Raw genomic sequence first — 17,004 nt, forward strand, 5'->3', positions numbered from 1 at the left:
AATTAGCAGCGGATGGTGATAACTGAGTCAGGCGCACATGCTTAAAAAGATGGGAGGGGAATGTGTGACCACAGCCAGTGGGTTTGGCCACAAGTAAAGCACCCAATACTAGTGGGTTGTTGGAGCGCTCTCTTTTCCGCCGCTAAAGTTTCGATTTTTTTACCGGAAAGCGAAGCCGCCGCAGAGTCCAAATAGGTTTGGTTTGGTTTGGTTGGGTTCGATCCCCAAAAGAGAGAACTTTGTGGACTGGATGAGACTTCCTCCAATTAATAATAATATATTTCTGCGTTCGCATCGCGTGACTGTTCGGCGCGTTGCATGATCGGCACTACACCAGCCACCACATTCAGTCATTTTCTCTCTCTCTCTCTCTCTCTCTCTCTCTATATATATATATATATATATATAGGGTCAAACGCTCCCTCTAATTGTATTTACCATACCAACTACGTTGCCGGTGCGTCACACCACACTGCAGCAGAACACTACTTTTCTAGAGGATATAGTTGCATCAAAGTGCATCCACATCGATGCCATAAGAACACTTCTTTTATATATATATATATATATATATTAGAAACAGGGGATGAGACCACTATAAAATTTAAACAGCCCCATCCATAATGACTGCATTTGTTTTTTTTACCATTCTGTTGAAAGGCTTGAATGACCGCCAACAAACCAGTCAAAGCTGCATGTTGGACAGATAACCATTAGTTTAATCCATAGTGAATTTTAATAATTCTAATCCACTTTAATCTTAATATTTCTCTCTTTTAACCTAAATCTAAATCTAAAAAAAGGGGCAAGGTGGCTAAAAAAAGATTGAAAACTACATCAAACGTGATTCAAAAAAAGGAAGATAGAAAGGGCAAAAATATACGAGAAAAAAAAGGTAAAAAGATAAGGATAACACTGTTTCTCAATCATCCAAGCAATGTTATCACCTCAAGTTATATCAGATTTACAATGAACTCTTGTTGTGATTATACTAGGAGATTTTATGCACAGTGATATAATTCTTATATCATAGTTATTCTCTTGTGATTGTTGCTTGTGTTTTTGGTAGGAGACTTTGAGATTTGTATATTCATTATTTTTATAGTAGATTTTTTTTGGTTTGTTTCATAGTTTTTACCTTTCACATTGGAGTAATTTTCTATATAAATCTTATATTCTATTTAATTATAATTTTATTTAATTTTACTGTATGCTATGATCTATTTATATTTGTTCATATATAAAATTACTTCTTGTACTGCAGACACTCCTCCAGTGAGAAAAGATGAAAAAATAAAAAATATCGATTAATTTTGTTGGACATGCGATCGCTCGAAACGTGTGGGATATGACTCAAAAGAAAAGAGAGAAACACTTGGTTAATTGTGTTGGATATGCGATCGCTCAAAAGAGAGAGGCTTCAGTGGAGTCTGTGTGTATGGTAGCGACACTTCAAAGCCGACTCATTCACACCTTCTCTCACCCACCAACCCAGAATGGCCCGACACTAGGATTATATATACCGAGGCACGCATCCCCATGCCCTCGCCAGCCTCACCGGTGCAGCGGCTACAGCAACCATGAGCTTCTGCGTGAGCAAACAGGCCCCGGAGCTCGTGGCCCCCGGAGTGCCCACGCCGTCCGGCCGCCTCCCTCTCTCCTCCATGGACAGCACGGCGGTGGTCAGGATCCTGGTGGACCTGGTTCTCGTCTTCAAGCATGGCCTGGAGCCGGCAAAGACCATCAAGGCGGCGCTGTCCAGGGCTCTCGTCCCTTACTACCCCGTCGCCGGCCGCATCGTCGAGCCGAGCCCCGGCGAGCCCGAAGTCGCCTGCACCGGCGATGGCGTGTGGTTCGTGGAGGCCTCCACCGACTGCAGTCTTGAAGGTGTCAACAACCTGGAGCGCCCCCTCGTACTGCGCAAGGAGGAGCTCCTCCCATTTGCTCCCCTTCAAGTGAACGTGGAGGATTTGATCTTTATGATGCAGGTACGTGGTAACCTAAGCTTTTCCTTCTCATGTCTCAACAATTCTCTACACCAATAGTAATTGAGATCGAGTCGGAAGCAGAAGAAACAGTATGCTGAATTAGTTGTTTACCATCGATCATCGATCATCGACCAGGCGCCCTCCCTCGGTGGATGGCCCGTGAACATGAGGTATAAAGCGGAATAATATTTGTACATGAACAAATACTAGCAGGTCATAATATGCAGCGGAATTAAATGAAATCACAATCAAATAGAACACCAAGATATACGTGGAAAACCCCTCCAATGTGAAGGATAAAAACCATGAGGTAAATTAGAGATAATTCACTATGAGAATAATGAATATACAAATCTCAATCTCTTGCCCTAAACCCTAGCAACAATCACAAGAGAGTAACTGGGATACAAGGATCACGTCACTGTCCACAATATCTAAAACCTCCCTAAGTAATCACAACAAGAGTCTACTGTAAATTTTTGATCTAACTTGAGATGAGAACACTACTATATGATTGAGAACAATCTCTCTACGTTGTCTTTATTTTCTTTCCTTTTTTTCTAGTATTTTTCTATCTTTTTCTTCTCCTCTTTACTGCTACGAAGATCATCACGTTGATGTTATTTTCTGTCCAAAAAAACATAGCCATCATACCCTTTATATTGATCTAGGGTTAGATTAAGAGGAGATATGAACTATAAACTGATAAAACTCATCATGGACTGAACCCACTTTAGACTGTCAGCCCAACATTTGTTTGGGTCATAAAGCATTTACCAACATACGTATGCATGGTCTTTTGCGTATTGCCAAGTATCATAGGTTTATTTTCCAGATGCAAGGGAACCACGCCACCGATCCCTGCTTCGCACGTAGTTTCATGGCAATCAAGAGGGTGGGTTGAGGCGTGTACTGCGGGCGACACATGTAGCAGCAGCAGCAGCATCTCTATATGCTTTTCCCTTCTTTTATGGGTGCAAAAAATCTTTAGTTTATCTTCGTATATGATAGACATGACTGAAATGAAACGACGAAGAAAAGAAACAAATAGAATGCGATATATGTTCGTCATTCTGAGGGTGAGGTTGCGATCGTGACTGCCATAGATTCTCCGACTCTGTGCAGGTCACAACCTTCAGCTGCGGCGGGTTCGCAGTGGGCATCAGATTCAGCCACACAGTGTTCGACGGCCTCGGAGCCGCCCAGTTCCTGAAAGCTGTGGCTGAGATCGCAAGAGGCCATTCTCGTCTTGTCGTCGAGCCGGTTTGGTGCAGAGAAGTCATCCCCAGTCCGCCCAAGCAATCGCGGGGGCACCCACCGTCCCTCGCCTTCTTCCGCTTCGAGACCGCCGTGTTCGACGTCTCGCTGGACCACATCAACGCGGTGAAGAACCAGTTCTCGCGAGAGAGGGGCCACAAGTGCTCCACGTTCGACGTGGTCACGGCCATGGTCTGGCAGTGCCGGACGCGGGGGATAGGCCTGGAGCCCCACGTCGACGTGCACCTCGGCTTCGCGGCCAACACCCGTCACCTGCTGCGCCAGCTGCTGCCGCAGGAAGGCTTCTACGGCAACTGCGTGTACCCCATGGAGGTCAAGGCGAGGAGTGGAACCGTGGCCGGTTCTTCGCTGGTGGAGGTGATGGAGCTGATAAGGGACGCCAAGGAGAGGATGTCGGCCAAGTTCTTGGCATGGATGATGGGGGAGTCGGGGGAGGACCCGTACAAGGTGCCGATGGAGTACGGGACGGTGGTGGTGTCGGATTGGAGCCGGGTGGGGTTCGCGGAAGTGGACTACGGGTGGGGAGACCCGATCCATGTGTCTCCCTTGAATGATGACAGTAACTTCATCGCCTCCTGCATCTACCTGCAGCCGTCGAAGCCGAAGCAGGGCGTGAGGTTGATGACGCGGTGCGTCCAACGGGCCCATCTCTCCGCCTTCAGCCAAGAGATGATGGAGTTTGTCCACAAGTAGGACACACATACATCTGTCTCTCGCTCTCAGTGTGTTTTACATGCATTTCGGACCGTTCTGATGCCATAAACATTTGCATCAACTCGTCGAGCTTGGCTTTCTCACGTCACCTCTACCGCTCGTAATACACTCTGCTCGAAGGTCAAGAAACGAAACAGGTGGCGAGGCATGCGTCTTCAACAGTAATATGTTTCCCAGTAACAAACGGCACATCATTTGTATCACGTGGGGGAAAATGGAGGGTCACAGGCAAGTCTATGAATTATAATTTGGATCATTACCTGCAGCAACAGACTGCTACTCGATCGTACAAGCTCGGCAGAGATAACGGTGCCCCCTCAGAAGATGTACATGCACGCCACCGCAGTTAGCAGTGTCGTCAACAGTACGGACACAGCATTAACGGCGTTATTGTCCAGCACGTCCGTTCCTGAGATCTTGATCACGGTCGGTGCCCGTTTGCCGACCACCTTGCAAGTCCAATTGCATGTTAGAATAATTATTATTATTATTACTACAACAATAATAATAATAATAATAATAATAATAATTATTATTATTATTATTATTATTATTATTATTATTATTATTATTATTACAACAATAACAATAACAACAACAACAATCAGACTATAATAATAATTATTTTTTTCTTTTCTTTTTGCACATAATAATAATAATAATAATAATAATAATAATAATAATAATAGGTTTGACAGATGGATCACTGTGTCTACGTGCAAAAAGAAAAGAAAAGAAAAGAAAAAACTAGGTTTTTGGTTGTTCCATTTTGGGATTTAGGTTAACCATACCATGGGCAAATAACGTTAAAGAAATGCGTGGAAATAATAAGAAAACTATAAGGCGATATTGGTGGTCTACCTTTTTCCGAACCGTGCAGTATCCACTGAACTGAAGAGTTGCACCCAGTAATGAATCGATCAGGCTACCACCCAGCCCGGCTGCTGCAGCGATTGGTATCGCCAACAGCTGATTCAAGGCCGCATCAGTAGCACATTCAGCTGTGAGTAGTCCCACAATGACACAAGTAAGCCCGATAAGTAAACCAGCTGCTGTGGCTGCCACAAGTCCCTGCACACTGACTGCACCGTTTGTACCTTTGCGGACGGTCTGTGCAGATGAAAACAACGAAGAGGAGATGGTCATCGTTTCAGGACTAACACTCGACAAGCATACAATCTTTAACATACATCTGAAAGAAGAAAAAAAAGAGAGGATCGGAGCATAATTGACTGCATCATCTGGTAACTCTCAAGAACTAAATTGCATAGGTGAAACAGCCATGAAGAGAGAATTAACAAACAGGTTTCACAGCTTTCACATGGGATTTTAACTTGGAAACGGTCATGCTTCTTCCACCTGAAACCTATCCGCAATACTTGACATTTTTCTATGGTCTATCTGGCGGGTTTCGAAGCAAGATCATTTCCAAATGATACTAATATGACTAATCGATGATATAAAAAATAACAGTGAGATCAAATAACAAGATATGCAGATTGGTCCTTTCTCATGTATCAGGGGACTAGCAGTTGTTGCTGTGCAGGAAGGAAAAAAATATCCAGAAAAGTTAACAGTCAGCCATACATAAATGTCAAAGCAAGTAACTGAATCATTCCCTTCAACTTTGATGATTCACCATCGCAAGGGAATGACTAGTTTCTTTGTGATAAAAGCAAACAGAAGCTTGCATAGCAATCAATCAGCATATACATATAGAAGAGGTCTCTTCTTGTTTTGCAAATGAAACTATTGGACACATGTTTGGGCTTTTTTTTAATGAAGCAGCTCTAAAAATGGAATTCTCTGCACTTGTATCTTTTTCCTTGGTTCTTAAGCAAGACAGTTAAAAAGGACCTTTGAGACAAACACTCTATAGTCCACGATAAATCATAGTGTTGAAAAACAATAGAATTAGACCAGTTTAGTTTGATTAATGCAAAAAAAAAAAAAAAGGGTTAAGGTCAATTTTAGCCCCTGCGGTTTTGGTCATGGACCTCTTAAGCCCTTATGGTTTACTCATGTCTAAAATAACCCCTACATTTTCAAAAAGTTAACATATAAGCCCCTCCCGTCAAGTTTGAGTTAACAGATGTTAGAGTCTGCTTACGTAACATGCTGACTCATAATAAATCATTAATATATTAAGGCCTATTTTAACCCTTATGGTTTTGACCATAGAACTCTTAAGCATTTATAATTTACTCATGTCTAAAATAATACTTACATTTTCAAAAACATAATATATAAGCTCCTCCCGTCAAGTTTGAATTAGTAGACGTTAGAATCTGCTTATGTGGCATACTGACTTACAATAAACCATTAATATAATGACATATATAATTAAATTTGTTTTTTAAATAAGACCTACATCATTGGCGGGAGGATGCGCCGTTGTGGAAACGACCACCACCAGCAGCACCGAGCCGTTACTGCCTGGTAGGGCATCGTACGCCCACGGCCTCTCCCGCGCTGATGACAAGCTTAGGAGCTTCCGGTCTTACCTCAGGTGAATGTGTGTCGACTAGTCCGATGTTAGGTATGCAATGGTCTCCTAGTCCCTCTTTCTCTTATTGGGCGTTTTCGTCCCCATCGCCTCCCACTTCATCCTCTCCTATGCCCCCACCCACACCAACAACATGGTGGTCCACTTCTCTCACCTTCGCCTCCGGCCTCTCCTACCTTTGCCTCTCCGCCTTCGTCCACCGCTACGGCCTCCGCCGCTTCCTCAATAAGCTGGTCGGGGAGAGCGAGCGAGTGTAGGAGGGCTACATGGACCAACTCAACTACTCCTTCCACCTGCTCTCTATCTTCGTAATGTCGTGCTTCACGGGGAAGGTGGCTTACACGGTATGGTGGTACTCGTCGGGATCGAAGCGGGTGTCGTTCGTGGTGACGGGTGGCATTGTGGTGGGCGACGTGGTGGCATACACCCTGGAGTTGGCGAGCTAGATATATCGGATGTCACTCGCCAACTCCAAAGCGCATGCCACCACGACGTTGCCCATCACCGCGAACGGCACCCGCTTCGATCTTGACAAGTACCACCATACCTTGTAAGCCACCTCCCTTGCAAAGAAGCCGGAGGCGAAGGTGAGGGAGAGCTGGACCACCATGTCGTAGGCGCGGCAGGTGAGGGCGCAGGAAAGGACGAAGTAGGAGGCTGTGGGGACGAAGATGCCCAAGACGAGGAAGAAGGACCAAGAGACCACTGCGTGCCTAGCGTCGAACTAATCGACGCACATCCACTTAAGGCAGGACCGGAAGCACTTGAGCTCATTGTCAGTGCGGGAGAGGCTGTGTGCGTACGACACCCTACTAAGCAGCAATGGCTCGATACTGCTACTGGTGGTCACTTCCACGACGACGCCTCCTCCCATCATTGATAATGGTCTTAGTTTTTTTTTAACTTAAATTATACATGTCATTATATTAATGGTTTATTTTGAGTCAACATGCCACGTAAGCAGCAAACTCTAACGTTTTATCACGGACTTAGCTGGTTTTGCCTAAGTCGTGCGGCACCCTTGCGTGTCCGTCCGCAAAGATCAGCCTCCCCGAAGCCTCCCATTGTCCCTTAGGATCGACAAAAGAGAGAACGGGTTAGAGAAAACGCCTCCATCGGGATCCACAAGCAAACATCTCCGAAAACACTTCATAGACAATGCAAATTACAAACAGACTTTACAAGCTCTGAACAGTTGCACAACAAAGGGTAAAATGGTCCATTACAGACCGAAAATCTCTCACACGTGTCCACATGACACAACCTTTATTTACAAGCCTAAAGCGGCCACCAACCTAACTAAAATGGGACTCTTAAGCCTTCGACCGTCCCTCTACATACTGTATAAAGCATAAACATACCAAAAGACACGGACATACATAAGTATTACATCAAACATCCTGTTTAGAACTTTGTCCGTGACATTCTCCCCCACTTATTCCTTCGACGTCCTCGTCGAAGCCTTTGTCGACACTGCAACTCCTCGCATTTGCTGAGTCTTCAATCTACTGCTCCAGTTGCAATGCGCCTCTTGGCTCCCAACTGCTCTCCGCTGCTGGTTTTGAGTAGTCGAACCTTTAATCCGCCATGCTGCTTCAACTCGCCAATTACTCTGACTCTAGTGTGGGGTTGGCTGAGTTGTGTTGATCCCTGTTGATTCCTGCGGATCCTCCAGATGAAGGAAAAGACCATCCTTACTACGCCAGTCTCTCAAATGCCTCATGCTGCTTGAACTGGGTGGATGCTTGTTGGAGCCTTAATGAGCATCGTCTCGCAAACTTCTGAAGTTTTGGGTCCTTCCTCCACAAAATTTGCTCATTGACTCTTCTTTCACTTAGTTGTCACATCCAAGTAGGTTCGCATCACTTTCGCTTTCGATTGGCATTTCGTTGGGAAATGAAGCGGACAATCTACTCTCAGTAGCACTGATCACCGTTGGTGAGGATTTGACAACTATTGTCTTCCATTATCTTCGAAGGGTCTTTGAACTTGTGCAGAGCTCCTCTGCTGGATAGATAAGAGAATTAGGGTACTCGATTTCGCCCAATCTCTTAAGGGTTGAGAAGGCAAAGGTTACTTGACTTCGCCCGCCTCCTCGAGGTTGTACTCTGAGCTGGTTACTAGCCTTCGCCTGCTCTTTGCTCACACTTCTGAAGCACTTGAAGTGTTTGCACTCCTTGCGTTGAGTTAATTACTGTGATTCACCTTCTCAATGCCATCGAACTTCTGGAATGTTGGAAGTTTTCACCCCAACTTGGAGTAATTCTCTCATAGGTTTGGTCGCTTCTGGGATTGTACCGTCTTCTCCATCAACCCTGCCGCCTACTCCATTGAGTAGCAAAGGTACAGCACCGCATATTGCCTGCTTCGTTCCTTGGTTATGCACTCTTGCATGACCCGAAGTCCTTCACTTTCGGCTATCTTGGTGAGAAGCTCATTGACACCGGTCTTACGAAATTCCTCGGCCTCTGCCCTTCAGCCTTGTCTCGGTACTTGCAGATTGCCTCTGCATGCTCCACCTCCTCGGCCCCTTTCACGACCAACCGCTCTCCCTCCATGAGAGCAAGGGATCAATGACTTTCACGGAAGTCCCGCCTTTGCGGTACCATGGCGCTGCCATGCCCATGGCCCTACTATCCGTCGCCTCGCATCTGCATCCTTTTTCTTCACGATCAGTAGATATGTCTCCGTAGCACTCCTCTGAGTCCACCTCCATTCTAACCGATGCTTGATTTTGGGTAGCTAAATCCCTCTGGACTCGTCGTTGCTTCCTCGCCCCTTTCGACCCCCTGCTTCAACACCTCTGTGTTGTCCAAGCAGCTCCCTTTGGTCGATGGAAAGACAAAATGCAACTCCCATGCATGGCCTCTGCTATCACGTTGTAGGGTTTGCACCGATTCTGTTCTCCTTAGCTTCCTTGGTAGCAACATTCGCTTACTCGACCTTGTCCTCTGACATGCCGAGCTCCCATAAGCGAATATGAGCTTTGGAGCAGTCCAACACTCTAGCTGCTTCGATCATACTTCTATATGATCAAGTCCCTCCCATGGGACTCACTGGTACTTGCATTCGAACTTTTTCCTTGGTGGAACCTAGCCCCCATATGCTGATGACCAAGGTTTTCATCCGATGCAAAATTCGATGCACGCACGGAAGACCCGCCTCTGCGGTACCATGGCGTTCACTCCTTGAATTCATAGCCCTTCTTACCGTCGTGTTGTTCACCGAAATGGAGCTTCTAGTAGCTCCCGATCATACCTCCGTATGATCTAGTCCCTCACGGGACTCATTCATGTGTATCGCATTGCCACGAACTGTTCCACCACGATCCGCTGCACCATGTCGCCTCCTGGTGACATCTCCATTGCATTCTGATCCTTGTGGGATGAACTCGAATTGTGGTCCCTCCATGTGTGGCTTCTGCCAATACATCGCAGGGTCTCTTCCACCTTCGATTTTGTTCGCTCCTTTGGCAATCGACCTTCATCCACCCACTCTTGGGTCACACCTAGATAAAGCACCGCTCTAGGACAGTCCATCGCCTAGTAGCTCCCGAAGTCCCCCAACTTCGCTACAATTAGTGCACCATTGTCTGGATCCTAGGCCTCTACCCCTACCAGCATAATCTTTGCTGCGCACCGCTTCCTTCATGGCAACTTGAATGGCAACACTGCGGCATATTCTTCAAGAGTACCCGCCTCTGCGTCCTTTTGCCCCATGTTAAGGCCTTCCGAACCCAACTTCCGAGATAAAGTGCATGTGCCTAGAAGCTCCCTTCGTCTTTGGCACCATGCAAGATGAGTCCGCTTCGTCAGAATGAAGGACCCATGGAACAACATGATCCTGCTATTGCCTCTACAAGAGTTCATGTCCTTGACCTCTGTCCAAGGAAAGCACTGTGCCTCCGCTCCATGTTCCATCTTCTATGCTGGCTCCCTTCATATGGCTTGGGTACTTTGCCAAGTTACACCCAAGTTGCTCCGCTCCTCGTTTTTGCATTGAGTTGATGGTGGCCCTCGTGCCCACCATTCCACGGGTTAGCCCTCCCTTGAGTCCGATCTCCATATTGACTCCAAGTGTGCCTTCATTTGTGTTGCTTTGGGTCGCTCCCCCACTTGATCTCGTAATGCATCTACCAATGCATTCTCTCGAGTGAGATCATGCAAAGACTCCTTGCCGCTTGCTCAGTCCATTGAGCTTCGTGGAGTTGTTGTTTGTTGAGGTACTCCTCCTCAACTTGTGAGGTCCGTCCCACATGATTCTCCCTCTAGAGAGCCGGGACTTATCCCTCCTGGATAACTGTCCCGTTGGAGCAACATCTCTCTTCGTTTCGGAGACCACCATCCCCTTGGGCTACTCCGATCTGCTGAACAAACTGGGCATTGTTCTGCCTCCTGCAAACGCACTTGCTAGATTGCGACTCCACGTCAATACAGCCCACGCTGCACCACTCAAGGCCTCGCAACATGCTAAACTCGTTGCACACTTCAGCCTCCTACGGACGTATCCTTCACATGCCGAAGAGAAAGTTTCAATGCTCCATGGCGCCGAGTTTCGATCGCCTTGGGATGGCTACGAACATTCCATCGTCCGCATACAAGCCCATGCATGAGTACCAAATTCTTCGAGCTAGCAATTCCCCTCACCTCTGTGAGCTTTGCATAACTCTTTTGGTCGTTGAGCAACTCATTCCACCTTGCATGGTCTCATCCTTTACTAAACGCCTCGCTTGCCTTGAGCACCATCAAGTATAGTTGTCAACGTTGAGCCATAGCTCAAACTCAGCCATCCCAACCTTTGTGTGCTCCGCATTCTTCCAAGCTAGCCTATTCTTGTGGTGCATCTTGCGCGAAGGGTTGGTCATTCCTCTGAATGCCAATTGTCAGATGCCCGCTCCTCCGAGCGACTCATTTTCCCTACATCTCCATGCTCGTTTTCCCCCCAAACAGTCGCGCGTGTGCTGACTGCCCTCAACGCAGCCCCGCTAGGTCCTCCACATTTGCATACTAAGTGTTTCTATGAGTGCTTGTCCCGCTCTGATACCATCTGTCACGGACTTAGCTGGTTTTGCCTAAATCGTGCAACACCCTCGCGTGTCCGTTCGCAAAGATTAGCCTCCCCGAAGCCTCCCATTGTCCCTTAGGACCGACAAAAGAGAGAACGGGTCAGAGAAAACGCCTCAATCGGGATCCACAAGCAAACATCTCCGAAAACACTTTATAGACAATGCAAATTATAAACATACTTTACAAGCTCTGAACAGTTGCACAACAAAGGGTAAAATGGTCTATTACAGATCGAAAATCTCACACGTGTCCACATGACACAACCTTTATTTACAAGCCTAAAGCGGCCACCAACCTAACTAAAATGGAACTATTAAGCCTTCGGTCGTCCCTCTACATGCTGTACAAAGCATGAACATACCAAAAGACACGGACATACATAAGTATTACATTAAACATCCTGTTTAGAAGTTTATCTGTGACAGTTTGTTAACTCAGACTTGATGGGAGATGCTTATATGCTATGTTTTTTAAAATGTATGGGTTATTTTAGACACGAGTAAAGCATAAGAGCTGAAGAGGTTCATGACCAAAACCATAAAGGCTAAAATGGGTCTTAACCCTTTAAATTTGAATTACAAGTGTCATTATATTAATGATTTATTATGAGTCAGCATAATAAATCATAAGGGCTTAAGAGGTTATTTTAGACACGAGTAAAGCATAAGGGCTTAAGAGATTCATGACCAAAACCATAAAACCTAAAATGGACCTTAACACTTTAAATTTAAATTATACGTGTTATTATATTAATGATTTATTATGAGTCAGCATGTCACGTAAGCAGATTCTAATGTCTGTTAACTCAGACTTGACGGAAGGGGTTTATATGCTACGTATTTTAAAATGTAAGAATTATTTTAGACATGAGTAAACTATAAGGGCTTAAGAGATCTATGACTAAAACTATAAGGGCTTAAGAGATCTATGACTAAAACCATAAGGGCTAAAAGAGATCTCAACCAAAAAAAAAAAATCAATATACAAGTTCTGAGCATGAATATTCACTAGAGCAGAAAGTAGAGTTCAATCAAAATCTACTACTATAAGATCTCTCTACTATACTTGTGGTGCCAGTAGAACATTCCCTCTAGCAAATAAACCAAAACATGCTAAACCGAATAACCTGGATTGATATAAGATAACTAAACAGCCTGATTACTGGTAAAGCACAAAACAGATATCATTGCTTCCTTATATCCATTAGTTAAAATAAAGTAACATACACGAATGAACAAAGACAAAGTAAGATATTGATTCTTAGCCACAACAAGGTCAAATTAATTAACCACATTAATATGTACCTTGAAGGTAGTGATTAGCCTGGGTTGAGCATTGCTAAGAATTCCAATTTCAGATGACCAGGTATCTCCATTACAACAAGCATAATGTCCAATAATGCCACCAATGAGGCCAGTGAGAAATTTTGAATTTTTTGTGTCCAAGCAGGTATCTTGTCCCCCGGTTACAGTTACGAACACCACTACCAAAATAGTTGCAAGCCAACTATTAGCCAACACTTGTATCCTGATAACATAATTGAACACACGTCATGTCAGGCTATGAAGGCAATAAGGTTGAAATAAAAATAAGTTACAAAGATTATCTATCCTCATATAGTATTCTCAAATTATAGCATAAAAAGTGGATCATTTTATAAGCTCATAAATGACATGAGATCTGCAATACTGAATGTCAAGAAAAATTGTGCACCATATGGAACATATTCCACCCAGCACCACTCATTGATAAGTCTGCTTTATCACCGTTAGATCAAACTTGAAACAATCATTAAAAACTTATACATAAAAAGCAATCTTACAGCACAATTGCCAATCAAATTGCATATGTCACCTGAATGTTCATTCTAAAGTAAAATATTTTTCATAGATGCTTGTTTCAACAATAACAATAACAAAATCGTAAGTCCCAATTATTTGGAGCCGACTACATAGATCTTTTATTGCCATTAATATTATACTTTTAGATCTTCCTCAACCTCTTTTTATACTACTAACTGTAATTACTTCATCTCTTCTAATTACTATATATTCAAGTCTCTTGAGCACATGTTCATTCTATTTTAAATTATTATCTTTTATTTTTTCTAACAACCATATTTTATTTTTCTATCTTCCCTAATAAATCAGCACATCCACTTCAACATTCTCTTCTCGACAAGAGAAACTTTTTATATATATTGTTTCTTGGCTACCCAACACTCAAATCCATAAAGCATTGCTAGTCTAACAATTGTCTTATAAAATTTTTCTTTTAATTTCAAGGATATCCGATAATCACACAAGTTTCCTAACGCTCCTCGTCATTTTAATCATCATATTTTACTCTATTAAATATGAATAATATCTTAATCAATATTTTCATCTTGTTGAATAATTAATCTAAGATACCTAAATCTTTTATTTGAAGGATTTCTTTTCCCATCCAACATAACTATATTATCATGTTTATTCCTAACATTACTAAAATTGTATCTCATATATTTAATTTTGGTCCTACTTAATATAAAATCTTTAGTTACTTACAAAACTCCTTGTTCATCCTACTTAACTAGATTCGCATGTCTATTCCTAGTATTACTAAAATTAGCTCTCATATATTTAATTTTAATCCTACTTAATATAAAAACTTTCTAAAGATTGGCTCCACAACTCAAATTTAAAATTAATTTTATTTAGACTCTCATCAACTACGACAACATCATCAGCATATAATATACATCAGGGAGGCCTATCCTATAAATGATCAATAAGTTCATCCATTATCAATGTAAAAATGTAAAAACTTAATACGGATCCTTAATGTAATCTCATACTAATAGGAGATTGATTAGACACGCTCCTTATAGTTCTAACAGTAGTAGCTACATTATCATGCATATTCTTAATAGCATCAATTTAGTGGGTACACCTTTCTTTTCTAGAACCCACTAATAAATATCTAAGAACTCTGTGTTTAACCTTTTCTAAATCAATAAAAACCATATGCAAATCTTTCTGTTTCTCTATATGTTTTTTCATTAATTGTTTTCTATTGTTGATCTTCCAAACATAAAATCAAATTAGATTAACTCATATTTTTAATTCATCTATAATTAGAACAGTTTCATGAATGCTTGGTTACTCGAGTCAAAAGGAAGTGAAATAAGATAGTATAGATTGACAATACTTTAGAAGACTTGACTTTGAAAATACATGTGAGTTTTCTTAAAAAGGAAATGAAGTTTCTCTAGACTTTACCACAAGAGACCTATATAGTTACACTTTTAGAGCATATAGTGACATGATGTCATGTAAAACATTGATAAAACACAATTAAATATCCTAGGAGTTCTGTAGTTCTCCTAATCTCACAATTCACACAGGCGGATTAGATCTTAAACTCTTTTCATTTTGTTGCAATAAAAAGTCTGTAGAAGATACAAGTCTTGAGAATAGGTATATTATCAACATTAGTTGTTATATCCAAATTAAATGAGGAAATGTATTTTGACTTAGTAGGGATATATATGTAATTATAAGTATGATCCAATCTAATGTAATAACTCATTCATTAATTTTCCAAGTCTGAACCACTAGCCCAAGATGGTTTAACCCAAGGTAATGGTAATAGACTCATTTAGTTGTACAACAATTCCAGTCATCTTCCATTTTGCTGTGAAACTAAATTGGGATATTACATTTTGTTTCCTCCAAATTTAGAATATATCAATGTTTCATCATAACTTGGAACAAAAGGTCAAAAGCAGCATGGCTAACTCAACGCCAAATGTGACTGAAAATCTCTGGTTAACCTGTCTTGCAGATAGTTTGTTTCTTCAAATCAGTAGCCAAATATAGTAAATCTCTAGACCTCAGGATAACCCTTAAATCTCACTTACCGAATATATATATATATATATATATATATATATATATATATATATATATATATATATATATATATATATATATATATATATATTAAATCTCATCCAAACTAAATAAAGCCTTCTCGCCAACCCATCCACTCAAATTTGAGCCCCTTTTCTAAATTCAGCATTCTTTAACTATTGATTTACAAATTCATGGTTCACCGCACCATCAATCTGAGATATTCTTATAATTAAAAAGAGGTAAATTTTTCACATCTGTTAAGGCCACAACATAATACAACTTTCCCCTCGATCAAATTTAGGCACCTCTCTGCAACTAAGCATTCTTTAATGACAATTTTACGACACGATGGTTCTCCACAGATTGGCTGATATCTAAAGAATGGCCTACAAATTGGATTTATTGTCTGTCTGGTTCGAAACAGCCACAAAAGATGTTCCATCTGAAACAGAGAAGTAACCAAATAAAGGAGGCATGCAGGGGCAGTACATTCAGTGATTCCTAGCTAATCTGAAAATTTCAGGCCCTAAAGTTAAAAACAGAAATGTGTCCAGTAGAACAATATAAAGCTGAAAGAAATTTAACGAACTTAACAAGTGCAGGATCTGATGCGGCCATCACAACAATTCCCATAATATTTATTAGTAATGACAGAACGCAGCCAATAAGAACAAACTAAGGGGGAAGAGAAGGAAATGTCACCAATTCCGCTGCCCGCCTTCCTTGAAATCCTCGTCGATGCTCCGTTTCTTCTCCTCTCCCATTTTTGTGAGCTTAGAGGAGGTGAAGAAGAAGACCAGCAGGAGCGCGGCGAATCTGGAAGAGAAGGAGCACCGACAGTGAGCCCTCTACTTGGAGGAAGAATCCAAATCCAAAAAACGTGGAGGGCTTGAACCTGTAGCCGGCCGCGATGTGGATCGCCGTCACCAGGAACCCCGCGATCGCCCCCGATCGATCGAGCGACCTGTGGAGGTACGCCCTTGCCGCGATTCCCAGCGACAGCACCACGGCCACCGCACTCCTGACCAAGAACCCCTCCATCTTCTCTCTCTCTCTCTCTCTCTCTGAGTAGTGGAGGGGAAGAGGGGAACAAAATGAATTCCAAATAATGAATGGAATCTTTTGGGAAATCAGTGAAAGATGTGATGAGAGCCCCACTCCTCTCTCTATTTATCTTACTGGTAGGGAGAAGTGGGACCATCGGCCCTGACACTTACCAGGGCTGACTGGGTCGGCGTCGCCGCTCGAGTGCCATGGAAGTGGGGGAAAAAAGCGGCGAACGGCTGACACGGGGGATGGTCGAAAGGTGCAAGGTAAGTAGAGGCAAAGGAGAGACCGAATCGCCCCTGTAAAGTGTCCGGGGTGATTTGGTCCATCGGTGTGGGACCTCTGTGAGGTGGGTTAACCCCAAAATTTAAAACCCATTTTACTGTTAGCAAGAATGCGTTTGTTGCTTGGCATAAGAGACTCTAACAACTACTTCGGAAGCACAATTGAACTTTCAATATCCATGAGATTATTAGCTAAATGACAATTGGCACATACAATTCATCGTC

General features: G+C 42.8%; 2 protein-coding genes across 2 annotated transcripts; one reads left to right on the forward strand and one right to left on the reverse strand.

Annotated features, from left to right (window-relative positions):
* Positions 1 to 1,536: 1,536 nt before the first annotated feature.
* LOC103974136 (myricetin 3-O-glucosyl 1,2-rhamnoside 6'-O-caffeoyltransferase AT2-like) lies at positions 1,537 to 4,041 on the forward strand. The gene is made up of 2 exons (XM_065093978.1): positions 1,537 to 1,988; positions 3,114 to 4,041. Exons 1-2 carry the CDS (start codon positions 1,581 to 1,583, stop codon positions 3,957 to 3,959), a joined length of 1,254 nt encoding a protein of 417 aa, XP_064950050.1. The 5' UTR covers positions 1,537 to 1,580; the 3' UTR covers positions 3,960 to 4,041.
* Positions 4,042 to 4,132: 91 nt separating this feature from the next.
* LOC135599166 (protein PGR-like) lies at positions 4,133 to 16,584 on the reverse strand. The gene is made up of 5 exons (XM_065093979.1): positions 16,344 to 16,584; positions 16,151 to 16,264; positions 12,857 to 13,079; positions 4,842 to 5,090; positions 4,133 to 4,429 (listed from the first exon to the last, which is right to left on the reverse strand). The coding sequence occupies exons 1-5, from the start codon at positions 16,487 to 16,489 to the stop codon at positions 4,298 to 4,300; spliced, it is 864 nt and encodes a 287-aa protein (XP_064950051.1). The 5' UTR covers positions 16,490 to 16,584; the 3' UTR covers positions 4,133 to 4,297.
* Positions 16,585 to 17,004: the final 420 nt, after the last annotated feature.

This window comes from Musa acuminata, chromosome BXJ2-1 (genome assembly GCF_036884655.1).
Source record: "Musa acuminata AAA Group cultivar baxijiao chromosome BXJ2-1, Cavendish_Baxijiao_AAA, whole genome shotgun sequence".
Taxonomy (NCBI): Eukaryota; Viridiplantae; Streptophyta; class Magnoliopsida; order Zingiberales; family Musaceae; genus Musa; species Musa acuminata.